We start from the raw sequence: 22,171 nt of genomic DNA, 5'->3' as shown, positions 1-22,171 counted from the left end.
GCATGTTTACATATAATGCTCAATGTAATAGAATATTTCAAGGTGTTTCACAAGTGTTAAAAAATGAAAAGCTTAACGAGTCACATAAACATATTTTAGGTACATGACCTAAAGATTGGTCAAAGAGGTAGGTTTTAAGGAACATCTTTAAATACGAAAGAGGCATAGAGAAATAGACAAAATTTCTGAGTTGGGAGAAGGAGAATTCCAGAGCTTGGTGGCTTGGCAGCTACAGTCATAGCTAACAATGCTGAAGCAATTAAAATTGGAGCTGTGCATGAGGCTGAATTAGAACAGACAAGATAATCTGAGGATTTTTGAGCTGAAGGTAATTACAAAGATGGCATGGAGGAAATTGAAAAGTGGGATAAGGATATTAAAATTGAGGTATTGCTTAACTGGGAGCTAGTGTAGGTCAACGCACACAGTGGGCGATAGGTGAATTGGGCTGTTGTCAGTTAGGTACAGGCAATGTTTTGGATGACCTCCAAATTACAGAAGTTGGAAGATGGTTAATCAGAGCTTCAGAGTAGTCAAGTCTAGGGTAATAAAGGCATGGTTAATGGTTTCAGCAGCAGACACATGAGCTAGAGTAGCATCAAGTAATATTAGACAGGTAGAAATAAGTGTCTTAGTGATGGCACAGATGCATGGTCATTAACCCAAATATTTCACCAAAGTTCAACACAAATTGACACAGCCTCAGGCAGCTGCAAAAGAGAAGAAAGTAGTAAGTTGTTTCTGAGTGGAGTTTGTGATGGAACCCTCATCTAAATGACCACATTTCTGGGATTGTGATGTAGGCTGCTGTCTCTTCCATGGGTATATAGGATCCTGTTCTGCTCTGCTTGTGCCAACCGCACAGAACATTCCTCCTAGAGTTCCAGGCTATGAATGACTTCAGCTGACAGTTACTCTACTGCCACAATGAAGCAACATTTTCCCTGGATAACACAGTGATGCAAAACTACTAGCCTTATAATTGACAGATCATTCCAAATTACTATCTGTGAGGGCAAATAACACCTATAGTAGCAATGAGATTCCACAAAGGGCATTCTTAGTCTCTTACCATAGTTCCAGAAGGAGAGCAGAAAACCAGGAGAATATTAGAATGCCTACAGTGTGAAAACAGGCCCTACAGCCCAACAAATCCACAGCGACCCTTGGAGCATCCCACCCAACCCATACCCCTAAGCCACACATCCCTGAACACTACAGGCAATTTAGCATGGCCAACCCAGCTAGCCTGCACATCTTTGGACTGTGGGAGAAAACCGGAGCATCCAGAGGAAACTTAAGCATACACAGGGAAAATGTGCAAACTCCTCATTGACAGTCACCTGAGGGTGGAATCAAAGCCAGGTCCTGGCACTGTGAGGCAACGATCCTAAACACTGAGCCATCATGCCAATGTGGTGATAATAACCAAAGACATTTCATATTAGCCTGCAACAGCCTGCACAAAATTTCTAGCCAATATAATGTGTCTAAGTTTCTAGGTTACATATTTCAAAGTGCTATAAACAGGCAAATATGAAACTCTTGTAAAAAGGGAAAATGTTAACCTCAATTGATGTAGGAGCTGACATCTCTGCAGCCCCTAGCTAATTTTCATAATAACACTTAAAAACAAAAGAAATGCTGGGTATTTCCAGCATCACCGGTTCTTACAATTTAAGGAATAGAACATTGATTTTCCAAACTGAATATTCAAAATTGGCATCATGTATTCTCATAATAGCTGCAATGCAGCTTTTAACTCTCTTTTCTCCATCGTATTGATCTGCCTCAATATAAAGGGTGTTGCACCTTTACAAACTTCCTCATAATTCATGGTTCTGCACTTCCTCAGTGGTATTATCAATTTTGTGAAGAATATGTAGTTTTGTATGGTGGAATAGCAGCCTTTGGGGTGAAATTTCACCTTTATTGCTAGATAGAGAACAAAACAGTAATAGGATGCCCATTTAACATTTTGCCTTCTTTATATGCTCATTAACCTCAACAGCAGCAGAAATAGGGGTGAACAAAGAATGAATAGCACATCGGTAAGTGAAAGGCAACTCCATGAGGAACAACACTGACACTGCCCAGAATCATTGCACTTGTGGCTAACGAACAATGAAGTCTTAGCTGAATTTGAGATGAGGCAACTCTTCAAGAATGGTGTACAAATCAAATAAGCCAAATACCATCTAGTCCTACAGATTACTAACATTTGATTTGCTTAAAGAAAGGTGCCGTAATAAAATTGAATATTATTTGTATAACTCTGCTACGAATTAAAGTTTAGTTCAGTGAATAAGACATGACAATTGTCCACACTACTCAGTACACAAAATATAATTTCATATGTTCTGTCAATAACATTTTCAACAAATACTCACAAATAATTAAACACAAAAGAGCTCAGCACTTCATTAATGAAAAGTACAATCTTTAAACATGTATGTGCATAAGAAATAAATAGAAACAACATCAAACAAAATACGATGACAATCAGGACTGTTTTCTTCTTGGCCACTAAGCACATGCAACATTAAAATGTAAAAGGAAGATTTCCTTTGGTTAGTATTCCTAGCAAAATTAAAATCATGTTATTTGAGAATGTATTCATGTTTTCACGAGAAATGGTGATCAGAAGAAATCTTCCTGCTGTGGGTATGATGTCGCAATCACCCAGCAACACAGAAAATCTTAAGTCTGTAATGTTGAAACAGTCAGCCATCTGAATTCATTTGATCTCTGAACATGCCGACATATGTACACTGTCAAATGGTAAAATGCTGTAAACAGCAGTTATAAACTATTGTTCTAAACAGATTTCCTGCAAACCAAATTAAATTTATGTTAAGAACCCATGGAGTGTATAAGATGGCAATATCAAGGAAAGACCCATAAATCATGAACCAAAACACCCTTTTCCATTTATCTTTTAAGAATAAAAAGAGTGGCACTGATGCTGGTGATTCTCAATTCAGCTGTTTTGAAATTGGAAATCTATTTTTGTTAAATAAGGCAGGACATTATATCTAATGGTGTGGTCTCCCCCAGGTGGTTGCACAATCCATATCAGATATGTGGTTGTAAAACAGTCTCAGATTTCTTTTGAAAATTATCTATGAAACAAGATAGTGCTAATTAATGTTCAAGTAATTTTGTAAACTTTCTGTATATGTAAGGCAGAAGAAAACTTCAAATGTAAATATCAGAATCAGAGATCGTAAGTATTTACAAAGTTCTTGCTAACATTATGTAATTAACATCTGAAATTAACATAAAAGGCTCAAGTCTCAAGGTATGGATTGCTCATCAGCAGAGGGCTACCTGCCAATCAAAGTAATGTCATTCAGCAAAGCAGATAATACACTAATAAGCTCACAGTGAAATCATTATGGTAGCTCTTTGTTGATACTTTTCACAAAGCCAGTAATTATCTGTGCATTTAATAGCAAAACAGCTGCATTAGAATGAAAGATCTTGTATTTTTTAAATGAATGTAGATAGTACTTTGATAATTTCACAATGTCCTGTAACTCAATTTTTTTATGTTTAAAAGGGTTACAAATGAAAGAAATGGTACCCTTTTTAAAATCTTCATTTTTTGTTTACTTTTTAAGCAAAGCAAAGTTTTAAAAAGAAATGGTAAAACACTAACCTTCGATCATGTGCCTGCAGCAGTGAGCCACTCACAAGAGACAGGTGTTTTGTCCATTTGAAGACATGGGTGTTCTGAATATCGGTTCAGAATCTGGTAAAAATCCTTCCACATCACAAGATTTGTTTCAAATTGTTATAGCTTTGCGATAGTTATAAGGCAGTCCCTAACATATAATGTTGTCCAAAGTTCACTTCCTCTAAACATTTTCAAAAGATAAAAGACGAGTCATAGCAAATATCAAATCCAGAATGATTTGTCATCATCTAAAATGTGTTTCCAGTTCAAAAAAATGTGTTGGTTATCTTTTGTTGTTTCATCACTCTGTGGTATCAACTTTTATTACTTCACAGTTCATGTGTTAAACTTCAGGTACTTAATCCCAATCTTCGTCTGTTCTTAGAGAACCCAGTTTTGCAGATTTACTGTTCAGAATAAATATGCAGATTTTAAAATAGTTATTTTACAACATTAGTATAAATCAATGCATTCACTTAGGTCATTACAAATATGATCAAGTGGATCCTCTAGCGAATTCCTTTGGATTTTTGTTTACATGAGATCATTTGCAACACATTAAGTGGATGTACAATAAGCTTTGACAGCTCTACCAGCAAAGAGAGAGTCTAGTGCTTCTCCAAACATGGAAAATCAGTACAAAAAGCTGAAGTTGCTGATTTAAGTCCCCATAAATATTAAATAAACAAGGAATGCTCCAATTATCTAAATATACTGTTCAGTAATTCTCGTATGATCTGTTCGAATTTTGTCGCATGAACACTTTGAAAAAATATATTGCGAACAGAGAAGTCCCACATTGCCTAAATACAAATACGACTTTTGTCTTCCTTAAGACTCCAAGCAAACTGAATTTCCTCTCTCTCTGACGGTAGCTACATTGTAAATAAAACAAACACTGTTGCGAACTCTCATCACGACAGGCTTTGATGCGTTTGAATACATTTCCGCCTCCCACTCCTACCGCTTAATTTTATGTATATAAATATATAAATATATATGACACAAAACATGAGCAAAGTATTGCAGGAAACAAAGGGTTGGATAGTCCATGACCTTTCTTCCTCACAGGAAAACTGAGCTACTTCACACCTGCCTCAATTACAAATTCAAAAATAAACTTATGGAATTTTAAGACTTTACATTTGTTTCCAATTAATGAAAGCAAAACAAATACAAGACGGAGGCTGGAGCTGTGCACAAGTTCCAGCTGTCCTATTGTGCACCTGCAGAAAACCGGTGTCTCATCAACAACCCCAAACCCCTCCAACAGCCCACGCCCCAAAAAAATTAAGAACCAGCGCCAAAGTGTTTAGCTAAACCCCTTGGAATGTATCTGACGGTCTGATAAAGAATGATGTATAAAATTGATATTTTCTTCTCGCCTAACTAATCTAACCTGTGTGGTTTGTACAAATGCTGAGTGGTTTTTTTTTTCAGTTTGTCAACCCCAAACAAGTCTGGAGAGTTGTCATGTGGAAAGTGGCCGGGGCTACAGGTCGGTCTCTGTATTTGGATCCAGACATAGTGCGTACAGCGATTTCCTGATGTCGGGGGCACTGTTGGCCTTCAGGTGAGCCCCCGCGCCATTGTTCACCCCCTCACTGTTCTCCAAGGGTTTGCCCAGGGAGCTCCTGCTCCTCTTCAGTTCCTCTGAGTGACTGGGCTCGCTGTCCGTGTCGTCCTTCAGGTACTGAGCCTGCTCCTCGTTGTCCGTCTCCCGGTGATAGAAGTAGTTGAAGTTGGAGACGATGACGGGCACGGGCAGGGCGATGGTCAGGACGCCGGCGATGGCGCACAACGACCCCACGATCTTGCCGCCCATGGTGACCGGCTTCATGTCCCCATAGCCCACCGTGGTCATGGTGACCACCGCCCACCAGAAGGCATCGGGGATGCTGGAGAAGTGGGAGCGCGGCTCGTCCGCCTCGGCGAAGTAGACGGCGCTGGAGAAGAGGATGACCCCGATGAAGAGGAAGAAGATGAGCAGGCCCAGCTCCCTCATGCTGGCCTTGAGGGTTTGGCCCAGGATCTGGAGACCCTTGGAGTGGCGGGAGAGCTTGAAGATGCGGAAGACCCGCACCAGGCGGATGACCCTGAGGATGGCCAGGGACATGGCCTGCTGACCATTGGTCTGCTGCTCGGCCAGCTCAGTGCCCAGGGTGATGAAGTACGGGATGATGGCCACAATGTCGATGATGTTCATGATGTCCCGGGCGAAGACCGACTTGCTGGGGCAGGCCAGGAAGCGGACCAGCAGCTCCAGGGTGAACCAGACCACGCAGGTGGTCTCGATGATGAAGAAGGGGTCACTGAGGCTACTGTTGTCCCCAGTCCCGGGGCTCTGGGCGCTGGTGTTGAGCGGAGAGTTGCTGGCACTGTCGCGGTCATCGCGGAACTCGGGTAAGGTTTCCAGGCAGAAGATGATGATGGAGATGACAATGACCAGCACCGAGACAATGGCGATACCCCGGGCAGGGCTGGAACTCTCCGGGTACTCGAAAAGGAGCCACATCTGCTTCTGGAACTCATTGCGAGGCAAAGGCTTCTCCTCTTCCTTGATGAAGCCCTCATCCTCACGGAACCTCTCCATGGCCTCGGGTCCCAGCTTGTAGAAGCGGATCTCGTCGGCGAACATGTCGATGGAGACATTGACGGGTCTGCGGATCCTGCCGCCCGACTGGTAGAAGTACAGGATGCCGTCGAAGCACGGCCGGTTGCGGTCGAAGAAATACTCGTTCTTCAGCGGGTCGAAGTACCTGATTCTTTTCTCGGGGTCTCCAAGTAGGCTGTCCGGGAACTGGCTCAAGGTGCTCAGCTGGGTCTCGTACCGGAGCCCGGCGATGTTGATCACCACCCGCTCCGAGCGGTTGACTTCCAGCAGTTGCTGCTGTTGCAGGTTGTCCACCGGCGGCGCCTGGTCCACGGCTTTCAGCGGCCCCGCCGCGTTCATCTCGCCCGGAGCCGGGGGGTCCAGGTAGCCCTTGGCCGCCGGGCCAGCAGCGCTCACACCCAGGGGCGCTAAGATTCCGCCTCCTCCTCCTCCTCCTCCTCCACCAGCACCACCTCCACCTCTCTGGCAGCTCCCCAGAGCGGCGCCACCGTCCTGCAACCTCACCAGAGCTATGTCCATCCCCGAGCCATTAAATATTCAACACATTCCACATCTAGCGAGAACTGATCAGTCAGCGGAGCGCTGGGAGACACACACACACACACACACACACACAAAGAGACAGAGACAGAGATCAACAGTCCCCACCCCAGAGCAAGGCACAGAGATACATCAAGGCATTGGATACAGCAGCGGAACCCGGATGAGCAACAAATAAATCATGATTGCAGCTCTCTCTCCCTCTGACGTCGAATGCCTGAAAATGAGCAGCAGAATTTATCACCCACCGCTCTGACCCCCCCACCCCGACCCTGGGCGCTGCTGCCTCAGACTTAACCCCTCCACTAAGCCCAGTCCACACTCCTGTACCTCCCCGCCCCGGTCCCTTCCCGTTCCCAGATACAAGCCCGATCGCCAACCACAATCATTTAAACATCAACCCTTCTCTCACTTTTAAACGATTTCACTATACAAACAGGTAGAATGTTAAACGACTGTTTTTTAAAGAGAAAGGAACCAACATTTGAATGTTATTTTATTTACCCTATGTGGTGATTCAAGTGCTTTGTACAGTTGGGTCAGGGAGGTTTTGTGGCGTGGTGAGTGCTGTCTTTTGAGTCAGGAGCTTGGGTTCAAGTCCCACTCCAGGACATGGTCAGTTTCAAAAATACAGGTCTCTTTACGGGTCTACCAGAACCGTTCCGGAATTAAGAGCTGGGTTCTGGTCCGCTGGGTGGTTGACCTCGGGTCACGGAGTTTGTCCAGAATGGAAAGGTGAAAACTGGTGTTTGTGGATTTATCATAAATTTCTGAACACATTTTGCCATCTAGTTCAACATATGAATGTAGGTCTGTTGAATAACTTGATGGGCAGTGAAGGTGTCACGGCTAACCAGGCTGTTTATCACTTTCTGGTAGCCTATGGCAGTGGTGAGAGAGCCTCTTGGGTCAGCCATGTTTCATGTCCGGTTCCTCCATCTATAGCCTCCAGTGAGAGGTTAACCACAGAATCATGTGTAAGCACATTTACTTTTTCTGCCTCATCTCACCTAAGCATATGAGGAGGCAGGTGGGACTAGCTTAGTTTGGGATTATGTTCAGCGTGGACTGGTCGGACTGAAACGTTTGTGCTGTACAGCTGCATGACTCAATGACATAGTGATGATTTAATTCGGTCAGCGATTGAGAGAGCAGATGGACTTAACTGTATGGTGCTGTTTCTTTCTGGAACATATGGGTGTGATCCAGTGGTAAATAAATTGATAGCCGTCAAACTAAAACTAATGCAAAGTAATCATGATCCCAACTGATTGATGCCCTCCCCATGAGTGTGACAGCTTGCACAGTGCACAATCTGTAAGGCATCACATTTATGCTGAGGCATGGTTTTGCTTCAGGTTTTGAAAGCAAATTCCTGCTTAGATCTCTTCCTAAGCAAAGATTCTTCAAATAGAGGCTGAACACGAATCACCTCATGAGTTTTAGGAATGCAAACTATGAAATTTTAAGAATATTTGACCAGAAAGGGTGCATAATTTAATAGTTCATAAAATAACACACTAACATAACTGAAACTAGTTTCCAGGAGATTGAAAACTAATATATGCCACCACCACTTAAAATGCTGAACGGCATGAGGACTATTCATGCTAATAAATTGTATGTACTAAAAATTGAACAATCGATTCATAAAATCATGCTCTCAGAAAAGACCCTCAGCACTACAAAGTCAAGTATATTTTTGTGTTTTTTTTAAGGCTCACTTCTTATTCCTATCTGCATGTAAGCATATTACTTTATTGATTCTTTTCACATCAAGTAACCAATAATATCACTCATTTGTTCACTCAAGAAAGAAGTTCAAATTGCCCCTTTTAAAACATTAATTTGGTCTGCGAGAAAGGATTCCACACAGAGGAATCCTGTCTAAAATAACTTTGTTGCAACCAACTGAGAAGATAGATAAATAAAGACAGGGAGCGAGTTCATCCTATCTCTCTTGGCAGCTTAATGATTTTGGGTATCCATCCAGAACCGTAATAACTTTGGAGAACCTCACCTCCAGATTGGTTGTAGAAGTTATGCAAAATCCAAACTCTGGCATTGATTTGGTATCCAACAGGAGTTTGGGAGGAGATGGTGGCTGTAGTGCGAGAATATTTGCAGCCTACACCAATCTGTTGCTCCACATCCCAGTAAATATATGAATCGCATTGAGGGCATGTCTTTTTCTAAATGCCTTTTCCAAAAGGTTTGGAATAGCTACTGACATTGAACTTGAGCAGACTATGGTACTTCCTATGTAGATTTGTGTACACAAACTGTAACGAGAAGGTGGGTGAATTTGGAACGGGAGCCAGTTCATCCTTCTTCATGTGGGGAGTTTAGCAGATTGGAGTATCCCAACTGGAAATGAAATGAATTAGGGAATTTTGCCCAATGTCTGCTTGTCAGAGAGGTAGCTATAATAGACCACCTGCCAGTACTGATTGAAGTAATTCTGCACACTGAATGGGGTATAAGTAGTTAATGCGAGTTCTTGCAAGTGAGTAATTTTTGAAGATTAAGGATTAAGCACAAGGTAGGGTTTGGCAGATCTTGAATTTACAGCAAATGTGTCACGTGTTTCTCATGTTATTCAAGTAATGCAAAACACTAATAATGTAGAATAGGCCTCAGCATAACATGCCATATGTCCTTTTGGATGCTTCTGACTGTCAGACTGCTTCTGACTGTCCAGTCAACTGTTAATGCCACATGTCTGTTCAACTGAATGTTAAAACGTCATGAGACACTTTTCTAAGAGCAGCAAATTTCTAGTATCCTCTCTGAACTAATTCCTCAATGAATCGATCATTTGATTCATTGCTGTTGCTTGAACATTGCTTTCATAAGATAACTGGTGCTGTCATTTTTATAACAACAGCATGTTTGAAAATTAATAAAGACTGATAACTTGTGTTTCTTTAAAAAAATCGCATTTAATTGAAAATAAAGACAAATGAACGAATAAAATGTTCAAAAATCCTCACGCAGTTGTAATGTACTAGTGAACTCTCATTCCAATTCATCATTTCTTAATAATTTAGTACTGTACTATTCAAATTTCTGTAAATTGTTATTAGATTTAGTGAATTTAAATCACTAGTGTCTGAGCAAAAATGTATGCACAACCCTTACAAATCACATCTACAAGTTAATTCATTTGCTGTCCCATTTCACATTAGTAATAGATGTGAAATCCTGATAGAACCTGCAAATGAAAAGCTGGTTTCTAATTGGCTCATGGTCTCGGCTTTCCATCATTCTGTTCTGCTTTTTCTATCTTCTGGTTCCCACTTTTAAGGATTTCCTACTTTTCAGTTGTACTTCCGATTAAAATAGCTGCAATGAAGGGGTTCCTTTGTCTCACATATATAGCCTTCTAATTGCTCCCAGTGAGAACCTAGATGTCTTGAAGGTTTGTGTTGCTGTAATGCACAGCAATACAAAAACAACGAAATTTGATTTATCCTTTCCTTGAGCACTGCTTTTGTTGACCATCAGAATCAGAGACTACCATTAATTAAATGGCACTTTCACTTTAACCTTATCTGTCTCCATTGATCTATCAGGATACATCTGGACATTGTATCACATCCATGACAGTGTCAACCTAAAGGAGGCAGCTTTTGTTTGTAAATTCTTCCATCTCACAGGACTGCTTGCATTCAATATGCAGCTGTGGCTAATAAGTAATGGGGTCAAAAAGATAAACTCTCAGGCCACATGTGGCACAATTTTCTTTTTAGAACAGTTATCACTGAATCCAAAGAAGAAATTAATGTGCTAAAATGGTAAAAGTTTTGACACATTCATGGTCAAATTTGTATTGCCATTTCTCTACTCTAAGTAATATGATCCATGAAATGAAAGCTCCAATATTTATATCATGATTATCTGGTAATTGGCCATGTGTGACAGTTTCTTTAGATATGTAAATATATGTGTATGTATATGTGTAGCACACATCAACAAAGGTTTTCACAATTCTTTGGATGGTTAATGCTGCTTCCCCAGTATTTAGGAAGTAAATGTCTCCCTAAACTTTTGAAAAAGCACCTTTTGCATGTGAACAAGTTGATTTTTTGAGCCAGTCGTGACAGTCATTCCCCTAGCAACATCCCTGGACTTTGCAATGGCAATATGTAAAGCACCCAATTGTGGGCAGCTATATCCTTTTGGAGTTGTAGTGATGGAGATTGAAATCCCCCAGGGTATATTCTGAGTCTATGGCACCCTCAATGCTTACACCAAGTGGCATTCATTATGGTGGAGTAGAGGAGGCAGGCTTTGGTAGTACATTGGAATCAACAGGACATTTCCTTATTCGTGTGGTCTGAGGTTGATATTGAAGTCTCCCAGGGTACCTCCCTTCTGACTATGTGCCACTGTTATGCCACCTCTGCTCGATATGTGTTATCGTTGGGATAGGCATGAAGGTCTTGGCTGGAACATCATCTGTCAAGTATGATTCCATGGGTATAACCATGTCAGGCAGTTAAGGTTGTAGGCATGCTCGCTCAGCCAGTGTGTTTGATTGCAGACGTTTTGACACCCTGCTAGGTAACACAATCAGTGCGCCTCTGGTGAAACATCGGTGTTCTGTCCTGCTTGTTATTTATATGCCTTGTTTTCTGGGGTGGTTGGAATTACTTCTGGTTTTGTTTGTCAGTGGTATGTATATTGGGTCCAGTTCAATGTTTGATATACAAACCACTGAAAACAGACCTGGAAGTGGAAGAGGTGTCAACCATTCCAGCAAATCCAGGCATATAAATAACAAGTGGGACAGAACACCGATGCTTCACTAGAGGCACAGGGATGATGTTACCTAGCAGGATGATGAAACGTTTGCAACCAAACCCATCGGTCTACAATCTCATCCACAACCGAGCTACAAATCTTCTCAAAAACTTCAAATACCTACAGGCTGTTGCTTGATTGGTGTGTTGAACACATCTCCCAAACCTGAGAGTAGCCCTCAGATGTTGGTCAAGAGGACTATGCAAAGGCAACAAGGCTGTGTTTGCCATTATCATTTCCAATGCATTAGTCAATTCTAGGTAGTCTGTCTGGTTTCATTCATTCGAGACATTTTAGTGATACAACTGAACTGTTTCCTGCACAAAATAAAAACCAAAAGACCTGCGGATGCTGTAAATTAGGAACAAAAACAAAGTTGCTGGAAAAGCTCAGCTGGTCTGGAAGCATCTGTGGAGGAGAAAACAGAGTTAACGTTTCGGGTCTGGTGACCCTTCCTCAGAACCTTGAATGGCTTCCTAGGCCAATTCAAAGGGCAGTTAAGAATCAAACAGTCGTATGGAAGGCAGACCAGGTTAGAATGGCAGTTTTCCTTTCCTAAATGGCATTAGTGAACCAGATAGTTGTTTCTACAACAATCAACTTGATGCTCATTATGAAAGTTAATTTCAGATTTGATTTTTTTAAAACTCAAATTCTACCATATGTATGGTGAGATTTGAACTCAAAACTGCAGAGAGTTACATTCATCACTGGATTTCTAATCCAGCAAAAATACCACTACACCAGTGCCTTCTTTATTCCAAGGAGAACAAGCTTTAGAAACAGGCTTAAACCTGTACTTTGTGGGTATCTGTGGCCCATTGCCTTACAGATGAAGCTTGAAAAGCATGATGGAAACTGTGCTAACTGCACAAAGACATTGAGTGAGCTTGCTGTAAAGGGGCGAAGTGAAACAAGACTGCTTACTGAAGCAAATGTCTGATGTTAACTATGGAGAAAAACATCTCCTGTGTACATGTCTCTTGGGTAAACAAGCTCCGAACTATGAGGGTCTTCAGCAATGGTAATGGCATTGAATGGTCTGGAAGATTGGGAGCAAACATATAAAAGAAAACACATCAAAGACATCAAGAGTGATGACTCAAGACCAACCACCATGAGGAGAAGACCCTGAGTTCAGAACTCAGAGAAGTATAGACTTGTCAGAATGAACCTGAGCATTTCACCACATACAGGCAGTATCTAGATCCTAGTCAAACTATTCAATAATATGTTGAGTGTGTGCTTACTAAGAACTAAAGAGTTACTAGTACTGACAAAGTTGCAGTAGGTTCTAATTTGGCTGTCTCTCCTTTACTTGTCATGTAATTTGAGACCCTACTGGAAAAGCAGTCATTATGTGTCCCAAGTGGAAGAATTCATAACAGAGCATTAATTTGAGTCCAAATTATTTATTTGTAGTTTTCTTTTGGGTAACAGCTCTCTTTCAATCCTTATATTTCCTAACTAGAAAGCAATTTTTTTTATCTATTGTACAGTATTGTCTGTCAAAATCTACAAGAATGGAATGACTGTAACTATGAAACTCTTCAGGTAACTTCATACAAAACTGAAATAGTTGGCCAAATTAATGTGCTTCTGTATGGCAGTATACTTTGTGTGGCAGCTTTGTGCATAAGTATCTAGAATAATAGGGAAGTGTATTGTGCATTGCAACAGTTGGTGAGTTTTTAATCCAGGCAGTGGAAAATCATTTTATTTCTAATTTTTTTGATCAGTTACTGTAAGCAGATATAATAATAATATGCATTTTCAAATCCAGTTTTCTTGAAGGAACATTCCAAAGAATCAATTTGATGGAGTTTGCAGTTGGAAACAGTATAAAAGGAATTGGCAGAATGGAGTCAAGACTTTACTGTCTTTACCCCACTTGGTGACACCTCTCTAGATTTAATGCTGTGAGGTGTAGTGGCTGACAGGGAGATTCTACTCACTAATGACAGGACGTTGCCTGAGAGCACACAGTGGAACACGCTTGAACATTTGGTGCTATGACTGCTTTAATGGCCAAAGTAGGGAAGACAAGGTGAGTACCTTGGCACCTTCATCTATGTCCTGATGAGTGTATCATGCTAATTCCCTGGGTGCCTACCCCAGCACATCACTCCTCACTCAACCTTACCTTGCTGGAAGTACTGCCCCTCTAAATCTGTATATTTCTTCCTATTTGCATTTATCCATCCCCACCTCTGGCACTTCCCTACAAATTTATGCAATATCATGCATTTCCGCACAATTATTCTCAACCAATATTCTCTATTTCTTGATAAACCTCATCTGTAGGTCTGTTCTTCCTGTCCTTGCAGCAGAAGAGAGGACAAACACAACAAAGACACAAAGAGCTGGAGATTACCCCTCCCCCCCCCCACCGAACCCCTCACAACTGGCCTTTATAGAGGAGGAAATGCTGAACATTAATGGTGTCTTCGGATATCTGGCCATTAGAGATGGGGAGATTATTGTCATCATTTCACTCACAGCCACATGACATCAAACTGACTTGACGCCAGCACTGAGTGAAATATGATCATGTGCATTAACGATCACATTAAAAATCCTTACCTTGACCATTCTGATTCGTGTTTACCATTCCAGACAGCATTCATGTATCTCTGCAGGAGATGTTACAGAACATGATGATGATGATGATGATGATGAGGTCACAAACACGTCAACAGACATTGTGCAGACTGTCAAACTTCAAAAAAGCCACTGAGGCAGACAGTTGGATTTTCATCAAGTGACTCAAATAGTACCAGAAAGCCTATGCAGATGTTGAAGTTAAGAACTGCAATGGAGAGTGGTCTCTAGAGGTTTCAGGATAGTCCAACCTCTTCTCAGTTGGACACACTTTCTCGTACATCAGGGACCAATGACTTGGAAGATATTTTGACAACATCAACAAAGAACGGGTGATGTAGTGGCAGGCATTCTAGCTGCACCATGCTAACTTAAAGAGAGATCAGTGAAATCTGTCTCAAATATAAGTGGCATGGGTGCCATTGACTCTGAGCACAATGCATTAAACACAACTAGTAAGCAAGTGCATGCAGGCCCTCCAATAATGACTTCCAAGATATGAATGCCAATTTAAACAGGATAACTAATAACCTTGCCTTTGCCATTCATCATACCACTGATCTGCAGTATAGTGGACTCCAGCTTTTGACTCACAAGAAAGTAGTCAGTGATGGTGACAGTGGGTGTGGCTCAAGAGTTTCCAATTCCTAAACATTAGCCCCATTACCCCAGTCAGTCAATGTCTCTGATGTTGTCTCATGTCCCAGTGGTCAAGGCTGTCCTTGCGCCTGGGATGTACATGGGGTCCTGACAGGGTCCAAAAGCAAGAGAACATTGGGTAGGAGCATCGCAACAGTTCAGTGCAGGGATCGGAGTAATTTAGGTTTAACACCAGTGAATATAAAGGGCTTGCATCTTGTAGGAGTGATCAAATAAAGAAAAGTAAAGACTTGTGGTTGCATAAGGGTCTGTACATGGGCATGTTAAACAACGTTACATCATCATTTTACTTTTGAGTCTTATGAAATTGTCACCATCTTTCCTGTGTTGTTCATTTTTGCTTTCTATTTGTCTAGTGGTCTTTACGCTTGTGATGAATGGCTAGGCATGAACTGAGCAATGAGTGGCAATGAAGAGGAACCTTAGTTGTTTTCAGGTGCACTTTGTGCAAGCAGCTCAGATTAGAGGTGTAGATAACAAAGTGTGGAGCTGGATGAACACAGCTGGCCAAGCTGCTTGGATGCTGCTTGGCCTGCTGTGTTCATCCAGCTCCATGCTTTGTTACCTTGGATTCTACAGCATCTGCAGTTCCCATTATCACAGATTAGAGGCGTGACTTTTGTCAGTGATTGACAGATGAGTGAAACAAATGTGAGCTTCACAATATTGATGGAATCCAGGGCAGTACCATGTCCCACTGCTGTTGTCTTCACCACTTCCACCTCACCGTCCTCCTGTGTATTATCTGAAGAGATTCTGTGCTCTTTACCTTATTCTGCTTACTGATCCAAACTTAGTGCTCTGCAATGTCAAACAATATATAGGATGCTGTGGCCATTCTGTGAAGCCTGGTTAGTGGATACTTAAGAGTGCTTCCTGATCTGCACAGATATCTGAAGCACATCTTCAACAAGGTGTTCATTTGTCCGATAAGTCATCAATTTTGCACATGGCCTTCATCAGATTGCTTCACAGGTGTCACCAGCCTTGCTGTAATTTGGGTACCCTTTGTCCTCAAGTATCCAGCTGTAAGTCTGCTTCACATTGCCAAGTGATCAGGAAAGGTGGACTTCAGCAGGATTTAAGCATCGTGGTAGGCTCCTGTCAATTTCGTACATGCTAGAATAAACACCATTTTGAGGCTGTACTGTGATGGAATGGAAGTCCTTGCAGTTGTTGAGAAGTTTCAGGTGGTCTGGGGTTACCTTATTTGCCATACCCTGCATGTGTGGGAAGCTGGTTAGAGCAACAAACCTGAGGGTTAGCTCATTCTGACATCATCACAGCCAAGCTTTGCATAATTGTACAGCCCTGGCAACCAAACCATCAGCATACAGCTTTGAGGGTCACTGACTGTGAGATCCTGCAAATGGCTCCACAGAGCCCTGGAAGGATCCAGAGACAAGAGGTTGACGGCAGTAGAGAGTTTGACAGCCACTGGTAAAGCATGGTTACCAGGTTCTCTTGGTAATAGGTCTTATTCTAGGATGATAAAATATGTTTGACACCATGTAACGCAGGACCCTGGCATTCCTCAAATATTGATGTTCAGATTTTTCAGGGAAATGTATCTATGGCCTGCAGATCCTGTGTGCCTGTTAATGGTCTCCAAAACACTCTTTTCACCCGATCTTTTCTCACTGGCTTCAGGCTATTGATGCTCCCTGCTTTCTTCTCCCATTATAGTCCTTACCTAAAGTCTAAAAATGGTATCCCATACTGATCTAAGCCAAACTACAGATTAGCTGCCCAGTCTATAGGTAACAACTTCAAAGTCATAAAAGTAACGTTACATCACAAGTACTGTGAACAGAGCCTTCATCCAAACAGACAGAAAAGCAGCTGGGAATCTTTTTGGCATATTTTCATGACATAGTTTCAACAATCTCAACCGGCACTGTGTCCTCACAATGGCGATTCCCAGGAACTCCAGGAAATAAGAATTAAATTACAAAAACCACATCAATATCATTGCAATTAAATAACTGCTGTAATTGAACAATTAAAATATTGAACAAAAAAGCAAAGAATGACAGATGCTGAAAACTTGAAACAAAAACACAAATTGCTGTAGAAACTCAGCAGGCCCGACAGAAAAATCTGTGCAGGGAGAAGCAGAGCCAATGTTTCAGGTCCAGTGACCCCAAGGGATTTCTGCAGATGTCAGCGATTTCTGTTCTTGAATTAAAATCTTGAAATTAACAACATTCCTTTTCTGGGGAGATTGTGCACACAAAGCTGGAGTTAGGTGCAATGTCAATGGGTTGGAGCTAGCTTCCTGATGCGCTCGCAATTTTTTTGGACTTAACCTCAACTCACACCCAAACCCATTCATTCACCCTGGTTAAATAATCGCCCCAGTGCTACTACTTTCTAACAGGGTTTACCCTCCAGAAACTCCCCAGAATATTTTCATAAAGAGTGATCCATGTTTGTTCTTTGGATTACATATGCATTATCAGCTGAGGCTGCAGCCAATCATCACAGATCATAGAATCTCTACAGTGTGGAAACAGGTTCTTCAGCCCAACAAGTCTACACTAACCCTCAGAGCTTCCCATCAAGGCCGATCCTCCTATAGGCCCCCTAATCTACACATCCCTGAATGTCACGGACAATGTAGCATGGCCAATCACCTAGCTTGCACATATTTGGACTGTTGGAGGAAACCCACACAGAAATGGGGAAAAAGTGCAAACTCCACAGAGACAGTTGCCCGAGGGTGGAATCGAACCCAGGTCCCTGGCGCTGTGAGGCAGCAGTGCTGACCAATGAGCCACTGTGCCACCCTTGATGAGAAATGATGAGATGATGAGAAAATTCTCACAGAAATGCCATCCAAATCGCTCCTCAAATGTTTGTGCCTCATAAAATAAGTCACTTCCACCTACAATGACATGTATATCAATTGCACAATTGAATGCTATGACTATGTAATCACACAATATGAAGAGACACAGAATTTTACTTATCACCTATTGCTGGACGTTATACATGGTATAAAACTTTTAATTCTAGAGTGGTCCTACCTGGAGAGTGCAATTGTTTCTCCAATATTCATCCTTTAATGGTCCATTCAGCTTGGTGGTCTGTCATGAGCCTCTGATCTGGAAACACTGTTTCATTGCATCTGCTCATTCCATCTGTTACTTCTTCTCCACAGGGGGAGAAAACAAAAACATTAGGAGAAAGCTTTTGAGATGCTAAATTTCAACAACTCAACAAATAAGGTTAGTTGAAGGCTTTTGGATAATCCTAGAAGGTCAATGCTCCCACTGATCATTTTAAAATTAGCTGCTAAAATTCTCCGGCTGCAATTTACATTACTGGATGCTGGCATTTTCCATAATGAGGCAGGAAAACATTGATAACATGATCATCTGTAGAATCTTATTGTCAACATATTGTGATTTGCATGTTCAATCCTGTACACAACTCTGCAACAGGTAGAACTCTTTCTATTTATTTTCCTTCAGGGCAGGGAAGCTTTTTACTTTCTGATTAATTGACTGATATTATGAGGTCAATATTTAGCATCAAGAGCTTCCCATTGCAGAACTACTGGAAATGGGATGGTGCACTTGTGTTACTGCAATGCTGCTTCCTCATCTGACCTTTATCATAATAAGAGAAACTGAATGAAGATCACACTTCATGTTGTGTTGCACACCAAAGATATTCCTCATTTGATTCCACTAAGCATTAAATTAGATTTGCTCCCTAGATACAAATAGAAAGAGGAAACAACTCAATTAAGATAGATAAGTTTTTACAAACTATTCTCAATGGCACTTATTCCTCCAAAGCAGCAGAAGGGGGGGTCTGATGATGCACAACCTGCAGCTTTCTGAGCTGCAGATGAGCCGGAAAAACAGCCTACCCGCCTCAGACATGGAATTTCACATGTGAGCCAATAAAAATTAAAAGACATTCTTTTTGCATATTTTCATGTCTATTTGGTGCTGTATATAACTTTGTGCTTGTATTCTGAACTTGTGTGATGGTCCAGAAATGTAACCCAAACATTTACATGGGTTTCCATGGAAATGTGTTTCAAACAATGTGGTGATTTCCAGGAGCATAATTTTACATTAATCAAGGTCTACCTGTGCCTGGTTACACTGTGGTGGACCCCAGAATCAACACAATGAGTGACACTGTGAAAAAGCAAAGAGTGAAAGCAGAAAATAGGTTTATAAGGGTCTTCAGCACAGGCCATCAAGGTGGTCTATAAGGTAAATTTCAGTCTGGCACAAAGAAATCTCTGAGTAGTACGCACAGTGACTGAATTTAGGTCACATTTAATTAAAAGCAAAATAGGCAGCATATTGATCAAACCTTTATCTTGGAAACTCTAATCCATTACTCTAGTGAAAAGGAAGAAGGTAGCTTACATAAGGTGGAGGAAGCTAGGGTCAAGTTCAGCTAGAGAGGATTACATGCAGGCAAGGAAGGAGCTCAAAAATGGTCTGAGGAGAGCCAGGAGGGGGCACGAGAAAGGCTTGGCAGAAGGAATCCGGGAAAACACAAAGGCATTTTACACTTACGTGAGGAATAAGAGAATGGTCAAAGAAAGAGTAGGGCCGATCAGGGATAGCATAGGGAACTTGTGTGTGGAGCCTGAGGAGGTAGGGGAAGCCCTAAATGAGTTTTTTGCTTCTGTCTTTACGAAAGAAACGACCTGTGTAGTGAATGAAACCTTTGAAGAGCAGGTGTGCATGCTGGAATGGATAGAGATAGAGGAAGCTGATGTACTGAAAATTTTGTCAAACATTAAGATTGACAAGTCGCCAGGCCCGGATCAGATTTGTCCTCGGCTGCTTTGGGAAGCGAGAAATGCAATTGCTTCGCCACTTGCGAAGATCTTTGCATCCTCGCTCTCCACTGGAGTCGTACCTGAGGACTGGAGAGAGGCAAATGTAATTCCTCTCTTCAAGAAAGGAAATAGGGAAATCCCCGGCAATTATAGACCGGTAAGTCTCTCGTCTGTCGTCTGCAAGGTGTTAGAAAGGATTCTGAGGGATAAGATTTATGACCATCTGGAAGAGCATGGCTTGATCAAATACAGTCAACACGGCTTTGTGAGGGGTAGGTCATGCCTTACAAACCTTATCGAGTTTTTTGAGGATGTGACTAGTAAGGTTGATGAGGGTCAAGCTGTGGATGTGGTGTATATGGACTTCAGTAAGGCATTTGATAAGGTTCCCCATGGAAGGCTCATTCAGAAGGTCAGGAGGAATGGGATACAGGGGAACTTAGCTGCTTGGATACAGAATTGGCTGGCCAACAGAAGACAGCGAGTGGTAGTAGAAGGAAAATATTCTGCCTGGAAGTCAGTGGTGAGTGGGGTTCCACAGGGCTCTGTCCTTGGGCCTCTACTGTTTGTAATTTTTATTAATGACTTGGACGAGGGAATTGAAGGATGGGTCAGCAAGTTTGCAGACGACACAAAGGTCGGAGGTGTCGTTGACAGTGTAGAGGGCTGTTGTAGGCTGCAGCGGGACATTGACAGGATGCAGAGATGGGCTGAGAGGTGGCAGATGGAGTTCAACCTGGATAAATGCGAGGTGATGCATTTTGGAAGGTCGAATTTGAAAACTGAGTACAGGATTAAGGATAGGATTCTTGGCAGCGTGGAGGAACAGAGGGATCTTGGTGTGCAGATACATAGATCCCTTAAAATGGCCACCCAAGTGGACAGGGTTGTTAAGAAAGCATATGGTGTTTTGGCTTTCATTAACAGGGGGATTGAGTTTAAGAGTCGTGAGATCTTGTTGCAGCTCTATAAAACTTTGGTTAGACCGCACTTGGAATACTGCGTCCAGTTCTGGGCGCCCTATTATAGGAAAGATGTGGATGCTTTGGAGAGGGTTCAGAGGAGGTTTACCAGGATGCTGCCTGGACTGGAGGGCTTATCTTATGAAGAGAGGTTGACTGAGCTCGGTCTCTTTTCATTGGAGAAAAGGAGGAGGAGAGGTGACCTAATTGAGGTATACAAGATAATGAGAGGCATAGATAGAGTCGATAGCCAGAGACTATTTCCCAGGGCAGAAATGGCTAGCACGAGGGGTCATAGTTTTAAGCTGGTTGGTGGAAAGTATAGAGGGGATGTCAGAGGCAGGTTCTTTACGCAGAGAGTTGTGAGAGCATGGAATGCGTTGCCAGCAGCAGTTGTGGAAGCAAGGTCATTGGGGTCATTTAAGAGACTGCTGGACATGCATATGGTCACAGAAATTTGAGGGTGCATCCATGAGGATCAATGGTCGGCACAACATTGTGGGCTGAAGGGCCTGTTCTGTGCTGTACTGTTCTATGTTCTATGTTCTATGTTCTATTATACAATATAGGGACGTGGCAATCGTAATAGGTTTCATATCTGCCATTTTTTGTGGTTCTTTTTCCAAGTAATTACTTCAGTGTAGTCCATTGAAAAACTGCAGGAGCTCACATCTTTATTGTTACAAGATCACATAGTTCTCTTGACCAGTTAAAAAATGATAGGAAATATTTTGTCAGCTCTTCAGGTTTTCAGTCCCTTTACTTATAAGTGTTCTGTAGCATGATTTCCTATCCTGGTGTATATTTAGAGCACTTAGCACAGGGATTGAACATTTTAAATGTTTCTAATCAGTCTGTTCAGAGAGGTTATTACACACCTCTGGCACTTGAACCCGGGCCTCTCTGTCTAGAGGTAGGGACACTACCCTGTACCATACTTTAAAACAAAACGTATTTTTGCAATCTTCTAAATTATAAAAAAAGCGCTAAAGTTTCATACTGTTCATCTTATTTTTAAAATTCTCACGTCTGCACCCGCAGTTAATATGTACCACTTTATGTTTGCCCAGTACCATGGTGAATGTGAGCTGCACAAGTACATATTATAGCTGCAGCAACAGCATCTTGGGTGTCAACAAGTGTGCTCTGCCAATTTACAATGAGTTTTCACAGGAACTTTATGGTGCTGAAAATCTATAGATCAGGACTATTCTATTGGGTAGACTAAGTAAGGAACCTATGCAAGTTTCAAGCTTTGGAGACATTTTTTTTGTCTCACATCAAAGGTCATGCACTCACATCATTGTGGATGTTTCTTGGGCACCCATCATTGCAGTGAGGTGGGTATGCAATGGAGAGGTTCTGGTAACTGACACCTCAGAAATCCTATGAAAAATGTTCAAAATCAGCGTAAACACTATTGAACACACATTTAACCTATAGCTTGTCAATCTGCTCACAGGTCCATACCTTGAATCACAAATCACTACAAA

The 22,171-nt window shown here is 41.8% G+C and overlaps 1 protein-coding gene across 10 annotated transcripts in view; it reads right to left on the bottom strand.

The window, feature by feature from the left end:
- Positions 1–22,171, bottom strand: part of LOC125463239 (potassium voltage-gated channel subfamily A member 5-like) — a 250,377-nt gene that overhangs the window by 191,328 nt on the left and 36,878 nt on the right. For 9 of the 10 annotated variants that reach the window (XM_048554243.2, XM_048554244.2, XM_048554246.2 and 6 more), the window contains exon 1: positions 3,662–6,689. In XM_048554243.2, the coding sequence (XP_048410200.1) occupies positions 5,172–6,632 (1,461 nt within the window). In that variant the 5' untranslated portion in view covers positions 6,633–6,689 and the 3' untranslated portion in view covers positions 3,662–5,171. Of the gene's footprint in view, positions 1–3,661; positions 6,690–17,929; positions 18,053–22,171 lie in introns of those variants that run through there. The other variant, XR_009447229.1, reaches the window with a different exon arrangement.

Source organism: Stegostoma tigrinum, chromosome 25, assembly GCF_030684315.1.
Source record: "Stegostoma tigrinum isolate sSteTig4 chromosome 25, sSteTig4.hap1, whole genome shotgun sequence".
NCBI classification, from domain to species: domain Eukaryota; kingdom Metazoa; phylum Chordata; class Chondrichthyes; order Orectolobiformes; family Stegostomatidae; genus Stegostoma; species Stegostoma tigrinum.
Note: the sequence above shows the minus strand (reverse complement) of the source record. Positions and strands in the feature narration are given on the sequence as shown.